Source organism: Macrosteles quadrilineatus, unplaced genomic scaffold (genome assembly GCF_028750875.1).
Source record: "Macrosteles quadrilineatus isolate MER2022 unplaced genomic scaffold, UCM_ALF_1.0 Scaffold_7__1_contigs__length_78375512, whole genome shotgun sequence".
Classification (NCBI taxonomy): Eukaryota; Metazoa; Arthropoda; class Insecta; order Hemiptera; family Cicadellidae; genus Macrosteles; species Macrosteles quadrilineatus.
This window is the reverse complement of record NW_026542600.1, coordinates 34,041,544-34,056,691: the sequence shown is the minus strand read 5'-3', so window position 1 is coordinate 34,056,691 and position 15,148 is coordinate 34,041,544. Positions and strand designations below refer to the sequence as shown.

At 33.9% G+C, this 15,148-nt stretch overlaps 1 protein-coding gene across 4 annotated transcripts in view; it reads left to right on the top strand.

Annotated features, from left to right (window-relative positions):
* Positions 1-304: 304 nt before the first annotated feature.
* Positions 305-15,148, top strand: part of LOC128999170 (epidermal growth factor receptor kinase substrate 8-like) — a 78,221-nt gene continuing 63,377 nt past the window's right edge. For 2 of the 4 annotated variants that reach the window (XR_008491244.1, XM_054425564.1), the window contains exons 1-6: positions 306-473; positions 4,047-4,121; positions 6,828-6,904; positions 8,266-8,477; positions 10,469-10,618; positions 11,399-11,579. Coding sequence is in view for 3 of the 4 variants with exons in the window: in XM_054425564.1 (XP_054281539.1) it covers positions 4,081-4,121; positions 6,828-6,904; positions 8,266-8,477; positions 10,469-10,618; positions 11,399-11,579 (661 nt within the window). In the remaining variant the exon portion in view is untranslated. Of the gene's footprint in view, positions 474-4,046; positions 4,122-5,719; positions 5,870-6,827; positions 6,905-8,265; positions 8,478-10,468; positions 10,619-11,398; positions 11,580-15,148 lie in introns of those variants that run through there. The other 2 variants (XM_054425563.1, XM_054425565.1) reach the window with 2 other exon arrangements.

Sequence of the window (15,148 nt, the reverse complement as noted above, 5' to 3'; positions counted from 1 at the left end):
TTGAGAGTTGCGAAGGAATTAAAGGGAAATGCCTGACCGCACGAAAGAATTTGCCATCGATATATCTGTCTCGTGTAACCAATTAATCCTTCAAAACACAGTTATTCATAGGAAGAGAAACTAGAAACTACACCAAGCGCAGTGAATGGTTTGGCATAGGCGCGCAGGTTAGTTTGCTTGCTTGCTGCGCAGTACAGTCTTGCGCATTGGGCTCGACTCCACAGTCCACAGGTGGAATTGCTGGTATGTGCGACGTGCGATGCTAGCGCTAGCGCTAAGTTGACAAAAACGGCTACTAGAAAGTAGTTTTACCACCGACGGCGACTGCCAACAGTATAGACTATAGAGAAGGAAAGACGTGTGTCATTTGTACGAATTTAAGTTACTGTTGATTTCTTATTTGTTAGTATCCAATTTGTGTGTTATAGTGAGTGATGTTATGTGAAAGCAAGACATGAAGGTGTAAATATTAGGTAAGAACATAAGTTAACGTAAACTTTATCAAAGTATGTTTTCTTTCCTATTTACATTTACCAAACCAACCAGGTAGCCAGTCAGACAAATTTTAAAATTTATTTCTTATACTTTATACCCTTAATTATTCAACTTACTGTATTTTTAAATATGCTTATAAAAAAGTATGTTTTGGTTTAACCCGTTTTTTTGTTATTGTAGCACTGCAGTAGCAGACCAATAACTACTAACCAATAACAAGGGCATAACATTGAGTTGAGAAACAAGGAATCGTCTGCTACAAGTTTTTATTAATTTCAAAACATTATGGTCAGTCAGTCAATGACATTGGGCTACACAGATCTAATCTCAAATTATTAAACTTGCGTATTTATTCAATTATTTTCTATCACATTTGTACAGAATATGAGTTGGAATGTATACCTGTGGACAGCTTGCTTGATTAATAGTCAATCAGCACGCTTTTGCTGTTTTGGCCTCCACTCCATTCATGGGTGAGGCATACCGTTTTGAGATGGCATTCCAAGCAGAATTGCACATCTTGCAACAATAATAATTGCGCATCCCACTCCCCGCAATCATTTTGATGCAAGAATGAATCATTTGTCCTAATTTAACGCTAAAATATTATTCTTTAACCATTCTACATGTTAACTTGTCCTCCTTTTAATGTAAGATTAATTAAGTATAAAACTTATGTTAGGTAGGGCCTACTTCATTACCAAGGTTATCCTGGGAGAACCTTGAATGTGGAATCTAACTCAAAATAATATAGGTACCTACAGCTAAATGTCAACATTAGTCTAGCAGTCATTGAAATACAAGTGTATTAAGTTAGGCTTCAGTATATAAATATTAGTTTCAAAAGCCAGCCTGTTAGGCATGAACTGGAGCAGTTTTCAGATATTTATCTTAAGAAAAAGGGACAATCTTACAAACATTATGACAGAGCTGTAAGTTTGCTATAAAATATATAATTGATTGAAGTTACCCAACAAAAATAGAAAAAATAAATGTGCAAGGTATAAAAAAGATACGGTAGCCTAAGTTAAGTTATTTTAATTTTCAATAAGTTATTTAAATAATGAAATTATAGTAAACTAAGTTTAAGTTAAGTTTTTATTTCTGAACCATAAATTAAAAAAAATAAAAGTCAAAATAAACTTAATTTGGGCATAGTTTCTTAACTGGGCGACGCTAATATCCATTGAAAAAAAATCAATTGAAAATAACTTATTGTTTGATAATTCATAATTTTAATTATAGGCTATCAATTATAAAATGAAACTGTCATAACCTTATTGCATAACATACTAACCAAACTTGCTGATAATGAAACAATTGAATGAAGGCTTAATAATCGAATCGATAGTTTCGATCGATGTTAGCGTAGCCCAGTTAAAAACTGTACAAGTTAACTTACTTGCTTTTAAAATTAGAAATACTTAAAACTTTTCCAATGATAAGATTGTAAGTTACATGTTCTAGAGTTCATAGTTTATAAGTAGGTTACAAGCTTATTTTTAAGATGGTTTTTCTCTGATCTTGATTTGAGGTACTGGTAACTTAGGACTTAGGAAATTATAGGAATGGTGGAGAATAGAGAGGAGTAACTTACAGTAAACTTATTCATAGCTCAAGAAAGATTTTGCACATAACTTACATCAGTGCTCGATTTGTGGGGGAACGTGGCGGAACAGAGTTCCGGTACGGTACCTCTCTTTCAGAAAGATTAAAATATTGGCATAGTTACAAATAACATTCAATAGGTTACAGTTCCAGCACCTCATTTTTTACAAATCGAGCACTGGCTTATAATACATAAAATTTATGGTAACCTTCTCAGTGCACCCTCAGAAAATGATTTTTTTTCATAATGTAGGAAATAACGCCCTGATTCTGAAAATGATAGTTTCCCCCCCCCCCAAAATATCAGAAAAGCGGAAAAACAGGAAAAATGTTTTTTACTCCGAAATCGGTCATGTTCATTCTAATTGACCAATAGAGCAAGCTGAACAAGAAAATGCAAGAATTTTCAAGATCCAAACTTTTTCTGTGTTAATCCTTAAAAGAGCATGGAAGTATTAGAACTTCTTTAATCCGAACCCCCGTAATCCGAAATCCGAAATTATACACACTACAGTAGTTCTTTTTTGTGTACAGTAATTTATTGATTAACGCACCGTAATTGTTTCTTTCTATTGTTTTAATGTAGCCTACAGCACTGTTTATTCACTATATTTACTAGGCCTACTGTATTAAATAAACACTATTTTACTTCAAAAAGCATTTTTCAATTTTCCTGTAGGGTAGCAATTACGATCCATTTTAGCCACGTTTTAGCTATTTTTGTGTAAAAATAACAATAAGTATGTTCTTTATTTCAAACTATCCAATAGTCCGAACTACCCCCTGTCCCAATTAGTTCGGGTCTACTGTTAGTAGGGCTAATTTAATTTAGACTAGGCCTAATTTTTTTTGGGATAGGTTTCAATAAGATGGCGGTTTTTAGCAAATTTCCCATACACTATAAGAAATAATCTATTAGGCCCTACTTTAGGTCTCACGGTAAGACATCGACCCGGGACCGATTTACTTTTTTGTTTTGGTGCCAGACCCCAGAGGCCAGGAACACCCTTGCACCACAATGCTGACCCGTCTCTGGTTGTAGACGGAAGTGGAAATTAAGTAAAAACTGCTGTAACAAATTAAATTGTTGATAGTCTCAAGAAATATTTTTCCGGTAGGCCTAGATGAATGGGGTTTCCCAATTTTTACCCTAAAAACATAAAATTTCACAATTTAATTCCTAACCGTTTTGCAGAGCTTAAAAAAAGGAATAATTAAGTAGGCCTATTTTGAAGAGTTAGAGGAAATTTCTAAGTTTCAGTTCTTCCAGAACATAGTTTGGATCTTTGTGAATATTCGATGAATATCGATAAACACTTTAATAATGCCACAAGGGTCTTTTTGAAGGACCATGTTAAAAGTGTTAACCAGCTGGTGGGTGGAACCCTCTTAACCCATTGCCGCCGGCCTACGAGCGCTACACGTACGGCCGCTGTAGGCCCAGCAGCTGACTTACGAGTGCCGCTTGTGTCACCGCTACGCAGAGCCGTTAGTTATTTTATTATTATAATCTCCCTTTTTGTTTCTCCTTACTTTTATTATGTTTATAAATATCTTGCTTCTTGTTTTTTGTATTTACTCATTTATTTTTGCGAATAACAAACACTTTGGCTATCCAATTACCACTTTTTTGTAGACAATTTTACTGTGAACAAAATGGGAAAGAATTATTAATTTATTACCTTTTTAAGGTTTTCTTTATATAACAATTAGAGTAAAAGTCAACAATTTCGGTAAAATTAATTGCCGACAGAGGACACTGCAGGCAGTGCATTAATTCATTCCTCAATAGGTTTGAAACTTGAAACTCTTTAGTAAGGAGCTCCAGATAACAAGACTTTGTTACAGAACAGGCTACCCAGAAAAAAAAGAAAAAAAATAGATTACCCATGTTAACTTTCAATTTAAATATTGAATTCTCCATTTATTATAATATTTTCTAGGCAAATTTCTTCCAAACCTGCCAGGATTTAAAGCATGCCTGGACTGCAGGAGAAAAGATTGGAAACGTTTTCAAGGTAAGATGCAAATTTACAAACATGAATATTAATGAACTATTAAGTTATACAAAATATTTTATGGAGACCCTAACAAACATACCATACTCATTGAGTTTAATTGTTGAGAGTCTGATATAAACGCTTAGGCCTAGCACTTTTACCGTAGTACTCATGATAAGACCTGGACGCGGGACCGATTTACTTTTTCGTTTTGAGGTCCCTAGAGACCAAAAACACCATCCGTTCAAATTCATGTATATAAATTCATGTATATATATATTTATAATTGTAATTTTATTAATTGTAATTTTTATTTAACTATGCCTCCAAGTTAATTTATAATAATTATCGTTGATAATTATTGGTAATAGCATTTTATGGCAGCCCTTCATGGTAAAACAGCAAATATTACCGATCAACTATAATTAATTAATGTTTTTATATCAACCAGCAATTTTTAAACTCGATATAAATCTCCAGGTCAAAAGCCAAAATGATGCGTTTTATAATGGGGGGCCATAACTTTTGTCCCTGAGAAGTGTGGGGAGCGGGACAACTTCCCCAACATTGAGCCAGCAATCCAAGATTTGTATATCATTAACTGTACCAGACTACAACTGATGTAACCAATATATTCAAACTCATATTATTATTATTTTAAGTTTGTTCAATTTTAAACAGTATGTTATTGTTTGGTTTTTCATCAAAGCCATTTTGTTTAATTTTATAATTTTCTGGTAGAATGAATTATGATAACCAAGATTATAACTTTGACTGAATGTTTGAAATGTAATTAATCATTAGCTACTTGGGTAAAAGTAAAATAATAGCTAAGCATAGCTATTTGAGTTTGATTAGGTAATCCTTTATCCCAGTTACACAATGCCCACTGTATATGAAATAGTTTATCTGGGCCCTATGATAAGATTAAAAATGTACTTTCCTAATGAGCAATACAGGTAGTTCAACAGAAGAGAAAAAATAAGATGGTTCAAGGTTGCTTTAAAGAATGTGTAATATAAAATTTTGCTTTATTAAAATAATTTACAAATAAACACAAGACATAGCACCAAAATAATAACTTTGCAGCCAATAGGTTGTTTTTAATAAATCATTTTAAAATACGCTCACAATTGATACACAACCTTTAATACAATAACGCCTTTGATTGCTTTTTGCCTTTTAATACACTTCGAGTGTATTATTGTGTTTCTGAAATGTATAATGATAATCTGCATTTCTTATCACTCTTACTGTAATTTATTTTTCACTAGAGCAATTTTAACTCCATCTTACTTACTTTACAGGTAGAAACAGTCTTGACACCAGTTTTATTATTTATAATTAATATTTTTTAGGGAAAATTTCTATAACTTTTGGTTTGACCTTTAACAATACCACTACCCCATATTAACTACTAAGTTCTAAAAGGAAGTTCTGAAAATTCTCTAAAATTATTTGTAAAACAATGGCTTTATCTAACCTACTAGGTATATTAGGAATGGTAGATTGTTTCATGATATGATAATGTTATCTTAAAACCCAATTGGTAAACTATTCTTATCACCTGTGGTAAGAATTGTTTTCAAGATAATGGGTGTGGTTACTCACTCCATCAGGTGAAATTCTCTCAAATCTAGGTAGGCTTACACAGTTAGTTTTGTTGGCTGATGTAAATGTTTGTATCTTAAAGTTGTGTTAAAGCTGAACAATGAAGAAATTTAAAACAATGATAGGTTAGTCTTGTGTAGTAGGAAGTTGACTAGGTAGGTAACCTTAAATGATTGTGTCTGTTTGATGATCATGTCTATATTATGTCGGAGTAAATAGGTGAATAGAAAAATACAAAATTGTTAAACTTGAGAAGTATTTGACCTCTAATAAAACTCCAAACTTTTTAATTGTCTTGAATCATTGGTCAATTATCAATTATCCATTGGCCTTTGTAAATCGACTGTGATTTGTCTATTAACAGAACTAACAAACCTAAAAATTTAACTGCATATATTCCCTTTGCTGTAACGTGTTTGTGTTATTTAATTGTGCTATGTAATTAGGTCTAGCATTATCAGAATTAGGCTAACATGATTTGATCCTTATATATTCCTAAAGTCACTTATTCTTCCTAGGCCTAAAAAGTTAATTACTTTCACTAATATTGTGTTGACCATCTCTGAATACAAAATGTTCTAAATAATTGTTGTCTTTAGTGAAATAAATAATTTAATATAAGTATTTAAAACTATGGTATTATATTTTGGATTCTTTTTCCGCAGAGGATACGCGTCCGGTAACCGGACGTGGATTAGGCGTCCGGCAGTTACTGTCATAACCTAACCTAACCAACCAAACTTGCTGATAGTGAAAAAAATCAAATGAAGGTTCAATTCTCTTCATAACATAAAATTATAAATGCCAAAAATTCTAACAAAAGATGTACAGTTAAGAAGAAATTACATTCAAAGCAAAATCTGTGACAAAAAGTTAAAGTAACCGATGGGTTTCGAACCGGGGACCTCTCGCATATCAATCGAGCACTCTATCCACTACACCACGAACACTGATGGCTGAACATCGTATCATTGTGGTAATGGCGTTCCGGGACCCCCTACCGGACGTCTAATCCACGTCTGGTTACCGGACGCCTAATCCACGTCTGGTTACCGGACGCGTATCCTCTGTGTTCTTTTTCATAATTTAATCAAATATTTGTATCGTTTCTAGTTCTAACAGAAGAGTATCAAACTCAGGAGGAATGCCTTACCACAAAACTAGTGTTCATTCCAATGGATACTCTGCCGGTAAGTAAATTTATGTTGAAAATCAGTTTAGTCCTATGTTTTTGAAGTCACCTTTAATTTCTTTACATCAGTTTTCTTCTTTTTGGTGTGGGCAACACTTAACTTCTTGGTAGCCTATTTTATTTGTTTTATATTTCATTATCTTCCTCTAATGGACAACCTAGGTAGTTAAGTGGCTATAATGTTCCTCTAATAATCAGAAGGTCCCCAGTTCAATCTTTAAAAAGTAACTTTGTTGGCTTAAAACCATTCTATACTCACAATGTATTCATGTTTAGGTTAAAATATGTACACCAATTGTGTCAATGTCTCAATAAAGTAATTTAATGAATTGTACACCCTTTCCTTTTGAACCCTGCATGCTCCATTCTACAGTTAGTTACATTAGACCTAACCTCACTATCTAACTAAAGATCAAGGTTTTGGCTGGATAACAGTTTGGCTGATAGACCGATGTTATGAATTGGACAATATATATATTTCTATATTAATATTAGATCCCAATAAGTTATACTTAAAGATCATTATTCATACTTGGTGACAGGCGGGATACTGACCACTATACTACCAAAGAAAGCTATTGGGGAAGCTAGCTGGTGTAGTGGTTAGAGTGCGGGACTTCGGTCCCTGAGGTTTTGGGTTCAAATACTATCAAATCACCAATGGATTTGATCTAAGTGATAATGCTGTGCAGCCTGAAGTAATGTGAAAATGAAAAACAATCCGGGGCACGTGCCTAATGTCCTAGGCTCACCTCAATAAATCAGATGATCAATAGATCTTTTTCACCTGCATGTCGTAGAAAAAGACCCTAATATAACAGCTTACCACTAATGTCCCCAAATAAACACATTCAACCATCTACCCCCAATGGTCTCCCTATAAATTAAAAAACTATTTCTTTATCTTAAACTTTAATTACATATTGTCAAAGTCTTAAATTACAAGATAATTTATGTGCCAATCTCTCGTGCACCTTTTCCTAGCTCGTAAATTTTATATTATACTATACTGCGACATTTGTAAGTCACTGAATAATTTGCAATGCTGTAGCTTATCTTGTTCAATCAGTATGTAGGGCCTATCCCTCAAAATAGCTCAAAAACGTCCTCAAAACCACCACTTGGACCATGTCCAAGTTTACATGGCCAGCTGCGATACAATCCCATGGTTACTTGTAAGCCTGGCCCTCTGTGAAAAAAAAGGTTTATATGGCATGAGCTGTAGACACCCTGGTTAGTTATACATTACTTTCCTTAAAAATTACTCCTTTTTAAAAATTAACTAACCAGTACCGGTAGTCATAATGTTATTGGTAAATGTTTCAAGGCAACTGTTACCGTTGAGTGGTATTTATCTAGATGAGCGAGAGGGAGGAAGTGGTGAGGATAGTCCCACCTACCTGATGGAACATTTAGCCACATTCACGGTAACCAAGGAGACGGGTATTGTCTACCCGGCAGATGGTATGCGTCGTCTACTGCAGCTGGAGAAGTCCAATGGTATCTGGTCACAGAAGATGCAGCTTCAACTGGACCGCAACTGGGTGCTCATCAAGGACTACGAGACAGGGGTGAGTGGATCCTAAGTTTGGTATTAAACCTAGTTTTGGTTTGAGGTTAAGGATTGTTTTTTTTTATTTTTTAACTTTCTTTATTTGTATTAAGTAGGCCTAAATTTATGATTAGCATTATAAAATGCTGTTAAATTGATAAAATGAAAAAAATATTCCAATACTAGGCCTACTTGTAATATTTTATCTTACACTTTAATACTTTATTAAACTAAATGATAGAAAGGAGGTTTCAGTGACTATTGATTTTGATCAGTCAAGATTATGCCCAACAATCTCCGACGTCCAGTCTAATTAGCAACTGTTAGGCTTGACGATAACTGATCAAAATTAATAGCCATTAGAACATCATTTATATACATATATTTGTATTTACCGCCTTCTGAATTATTGCAGCACAAGTGCTAACATATCAAGAGTAGTGTTAGAAGTAGGGGTCTGCGGTACAGAAAATTTAAGGTCGGTACGGTTCAGTACGGTACAATATTTTGTACCTCGGTTCTCGGTACAAAATCGGTACGGTACACGGCTACCCATATTTTTGCGGTTTTCTTCTCAGAACTGTATTTAAAACATTATTTTTAACTTTAATACATTTTTTGACATTACTATGAAAATGGATAGTATCCTACGTTCATGGTTTTCAACAAAAATTACCGTACCACACATTATTAAAACAAAACCTTTTACTACTACGAGGATTGTGTCAAGAGAAATCACAGTTAAGATAAAGGCTTTACCTATTTTACTCTGATTTGCTTTGAATAGCCATGATAAAGTGGTTTCAAAATTAGGATAAGAGTTTTTAGGAATAAACATGTTTAAAACATTTATTGATAAGATGATTTCACACAACTGGTAAATTATTTCTAACCAACACAATGTCTAGTTGTTTTTAAATTTTTTAAAACACATAAAAGCATTCAGTACGAAGACAGTGGTAGTTGCCAGCTGTTCACAGCAGACACAAAGATAAACTGGAGGTTATGATGAAGTAATGGCAAAGAGCATCTTTTTTTATCAGCTTCAAAACTAATTATAAGATGGATACAACTCTTGCAAAGTTTTTTTCTGAAACTAAAATTTGGATTATCACAGAGTAAGATTATTGTCTTTTCATTTACAAAGTTAACATCCACACATATCTATCATTAGTTTATCTCAGGCTCAATCCAATTTTATTAGTATATTTTAAAGCTCTTCCAAAGAATCAAAAGACCCAGGCCTAGACCTAATTATTTAGGAGGGCTTATATATAAATTGATTAGGTTATAATGAGAATAGAAAAATCACTATCTAGTTCTTAAGATTTAGATTGCATAAAGTACCTTTAGCACAATAAAAAATACAGGAAACTAAAAAACATTTAGCCGGCTATAGAAGAAGAGGGCTCTGTGAGGCGGAGTGACATCATTGTTATAGACAAGGAGAAAGATTTCGGTCTCATTATAGACCCAACAGTTCGTCTTGAGACAAATGAAAATCAGCCACAGGAAGTCCATGAAGAAAAAGTAAATATTTATAAGAAAACTATCCCCTATTATTCAGAGAAATATCAAATTTCAAAATTCGAAGTATATGGACTACTCATTGGATCAAGAGGAACAATTCCTCAACAAGTTGAGAAATTTTGGAAGAAATTCTATTTGGAAAATCAAGTGCTATATTTAATATCTTTAACAGCCATAAAATTTTCTATTAATATTATAAGAAACCACCTATATAACAATTATCATAATTAGGTTTAAAGTTTAAACAAACTTGCAAAATTTAATGTAATATTATTCTTTGTTCTACAGCAGACTACAATGTGTAGTAAGATTTCAATTTTTAAAATAAATTTGAATTTATATGCTAGGCTGAAAAGATAAAATTTACAACGTTTTTTTTGTGACCAAAGCATCATACTAGAATTTTAAATAACGCTGATATGAAGATGAAATGGTTATTAAAGGAATATCAAGTAACATATTGTTCTTCTATCTTTACAGCAAGTTATGGAGCGTTTCCCAGCCTCCCTGATTCAAGAGCCTACAGCATTCATGAGCAACGACCCAATGGAGATATACAACAATATCTTGGTTTTCATTGTCGGGGAAGAACGACAATCCAATTCTCACTCAGAGATGCACATTTTTCAGGTATGTACAGGGTTTATAGTTCATAACTTTAAGCTTTATTTATTAACTACAGAGTGATTAATTTGGGGGTTACAATTTTAAGTTAGTAACACTGTTTTCTTATGTAAGATAATTAACTCATGTTTTATTTAGATCGGTTTTGTTGATTTTATGTTCTTACGGAACTGTATTCTATTGAACAACGTTTTAAACTACTAAAACCTTGGTGCGATTACCTGTAGTCAATGAAGAACGCTATCAGATCATGATAAGTGATTATTTTTTGTCGGAAGTATTGGGTGGTAAAATATCATCGTCTCCTCCAACCGTGGCAAAACCGATGTGTGGTGAAGAAAGATGTTCACGATTTCGTTGTGAATGCTAGAAGGAAGATGATTTATATTAACCACAGAAGATGTCCACGTTTTTGTTGTAACCTGGGAAGATTTTTATGAAATCGCCGGGACTACTCTGGCTATTTCAAGGTTTTGTCATCCTGATTCTAGAAAATGGCTTCAAAGATGCAAGCTTTGATCATTTTGTCATGGTTGCGGGTGATGACCATAGTTTTGCTGGGATTTCGAGAGATTACGATGATGTCTGTTCACCATTTTACGACCACAGAAGGTGTTGTGGATTGTATGTCAGCTTCGTACTAATGTTATAAATAAATAGTAATTTTCAAACTTTAGTTCGGAGCAGAGTTTTGTAATAGGGGAGTTTGGAATAGTGGGACTCTACTGTACGTTCCACCATATATTGAGTTATGATTCATGTTAATATTTTCTCATTTGATTACAGTGCCAGAGTATTTCATCCCTGGAGCTAGTAGAAGACCTGAAGCTGTTGCGTGTAGGCAAGATGCCTGGAGGTCGACGTACTCGTCACATTCCTCCCCCACCCCCCACCCCTCCGCCAGATCCTCCAATAAACGGTGTCAATGTGCGAGAGCAGGTCAACGTTTTCAATGCTGTATCTCATCGTGAGTATATTTTAAATATATTGTATAATTTTATCCATAAATGTTTTGTGTGTTTGTCAAAAGGAATTTCTAATTTTATCTGAAAGTTAATGCTAGTCATCAAAACTTCTGCGATTGCAGTGAAATCATAATCATCTACATCATCTACATGGGTGGTAAACAAAAAGTAATAGATTACACATTTGGCCCACGTTACGAAGACGGTAATGTGTTAGTGGTTGGCAGTGAAAACTTAAACTATGACCATAAAGGCAATATGAATAGATGTATTGGTAACGTTAACTATGGGGCGTCTGAAGGTCTTTATGAACTATTATCTAAGCGATTACCTGATAAAGATAATCAAATCCTTAGCGGCGACGTAATGAATCATGTGCTATTGAAACGATGTCATTAGTTTTCAGTCTCCCAAACTTTATAGACAAATTATGTGATTACTTTAGAGTCTTGAGATACCTGTCAAGAAAAAAATGTTTTAATTATTAAAATACCACAGAAAAAACGGAACTCAAGTTCTGGACAGTCTATGTTGAACCAAGAGTTGGTTAAGTCAGGTATTGCTCAATGGCGCAGGGGCCGGTTCATTATTGCTGCTCGACTGAGTTAACACTAAAGGGTAATAGAGAGCCCAAAAACAAGAAGTTATTTTCCTTATGCAAGACCTGTCCGTGGAATAAGGTCTCCACCCGTCACATCCAAGCGAACTGGTTCGAATCTGACACCAACGTCATGTTCCTGCCTTCATTCACTACTATTCTATCCAGTTCCCAAACCGAAACCTTATGAAACAATTGGTCCCTTCATAAACTCAAAAATATTGTGAAATATAATTGACACTCCCGCTAAGTAGAAATCGTGTTCTATAGGCCTGATAACATTTTTGTTTTCTCAGTTGTCAACCACAATTGGAATCCATCACCATTTGACGGACATGAATGGAATAGTGTTTGACGTAAAACATGTGCGGAAGGTGTGAAGAGAGTTTAGAAGTGGTCTTTCACAATGTTTTCTTTTGTGTAGGCCGACTGCTGCCGTTTATGTTTTGTTTGAGGCAGTAACTGAAGTTAGTGGAATTTATCATGCAAATTGCCGCGTGAATGAATGAAAGAGATTGTTGAACTGATAGAGGACATATCAATAAAACTATCATGGACTACATTAAGCTCTGAAAGTCTGAAACACAAGTATCAGCAAGCAAAGTTTCCTCAAATTTATTTACTTTCTTGGGGGAAACTGATAAACGGAAGCGTTTCTCAAAGTCCAAGTTTCAAAAGTCCAAAAGTAAAAATATTAGATAACCAGAACCCACTACCGGCGGGTAACTTACCGGCGTTGTGTAAACTTGTAGACTTCGGCAAACTCCCATGCATCCTTTTAAACCCCATCCTTTAATGCACATTTACTACGTCAAAACACTTTGCTGCACACACATCAGTCAACTGGCAACAGTAATCAACAGGGATTGATCCACTTAATACATAAAATTAATCACAGATACATAATTGGCAGGAGCGTCAATTTTCAATTTAAATCATTCATTTAACTTTTAAAAACTATTATTATAATGATACGATCGTTATAGAGACATATTTTTGACTGTTGAGGAAAAGTAGTAGTCCCCTTGCTAGCTCTGCCGATTGACGAAATGGATGGTTGTTAGTTGAACATTTAGTTAACACTGGACCCTGAGTTTGGCGTCTGTTGACTTCATGTGGTAACATGGCTGTGATTTCCCTATACTGAACCACTTGTTTTTTATGTCCCCTATAACGTGCGATTCCACCTGTGCATTAGTTCCTTGGCCCGTATCAACTTCACAAACAGTATGCAATGAGAAATATATTCATAGTTTTAGTGGGAACCATGTCTTTTACAATATGTTTGATGCTGAGTAATTCTGATGTGTAAACACGTTAACAGTTATTAATATTATTGTTATATTGATGCTGGAGTAGTGTTATTATAGCGTTTAATTTTCAATTATAGCTATTAACTTTCTAGCTTATCAAAGTAGCCTTCAACATTCACTTCTAAAATGCCAAAAAAGTGTATTTTTTTATTAATTTTCTGAAAATCTGTAATTGAATAAAAACTTGTTTACAATCCACACAGGCATTTTATTAAAAATGTGATCATCATTATTCGCAAAATTAACCAAAACCTACAAGTCTGCTTATGCTAGATCCCATAGCCAGTTTAATTTGGTTGTAGTATTTTTTTTTTTAATCTAAATACGAACAGTTTTCTTTTGAGGGCCTAAAATTGCAATTCTTGTAATGTAAATAGGTAATACCTTTAGTTATGAAAATTTATCTTCTCCAATGTCACCAGCCTTGAAGGATTAATTTAAGAAAACATTAGTGACATTGTAGTATACATTGTTTAATCAAGTTACAACATTCTTATGTCAACATTCTTTTATGCACAGTTTAAAAATTGAAACTTTAGGGTGTGGCTAGTTTAGTGATAAGTGTATGGGACTTTATCCTGAAGGTTTGGTTTCAAATTCCACTGATAGAAATTGCTCTGTAATAATACTGAGAACTATTGGTTTGAAGCTTCCCATAAGCTTTATATCCACCTATGAAACAAAAACGTTAGGCATCTTAACCCTAGAAGGATCAATCACCGAAATTACAACGACTTCGTTTTCGCTGCAAGTGTTAGTCGCCGCAATAATGGCGACGTTGCAGGCTTACTGTTTCGTTCGATATAATCACGTACTATCGTACGATCTCCGTAACAATGCATACCAATGTATTCAGCATATTCTGGGCTTCATGACAACTAATGAAGATGGCTGGTTTGTGAACAATTTCTTTTGCCCTGTGTTTATGGTTTTCATAGTGACATCTTTTCGGTGTTCATATCTTTGTTTTTATAAAGTTTAGTAGCCCAATAATTTTTCAAATAAACACTATATAACTATTTATTTTCTTTTTCCTCACTTATATGTAACAATTTTGTATTTAGTGACTTGTAGTGTTTTACCACATGTTTGGTTACTCAGAAATAGAAACAAAATTTGTGCATCTTCTGGATTTGAATCCATAGAGGAGTTCAGTCTTGTAAGGTAAGGGTATTAACTTATACTAAACTATATATTTAAAGATAACCTATTTTATGTAGTTTAAGAAAATATGTATGTTATATGTATGTCTTCAGTGAAAGTTTTTATTGACGTTTACATAAAACAAAAGTTGCCTAAATACTCATTACATGTAGCCAATGACAAACCCTATTGTACTGTAAAATGTTTAAAGGATAAAGATTCTTATTCTCTTCTTATACTCTTATAATCATTTGGAGGTTGTAAATGAGACACCGTAAGCTAGAAGAAATGTCTCTCTATATGAGTTCTCCATCTACAAAAAGCCATATGATAACTTGTTCCAACATTTAAAATTGAAGCATAATGAGTGTTAAGGGTAAGTTATCCTAAGGACAAAATAACAGATTTCTAGATGATTCAATGTTTAGGGTGATTAAATGTAATCCGTGGCATTGACAACTGAAATGTCCAATTAGAGCGCAACAATTTTAATCAATCGGTTCAATGTTTATACACA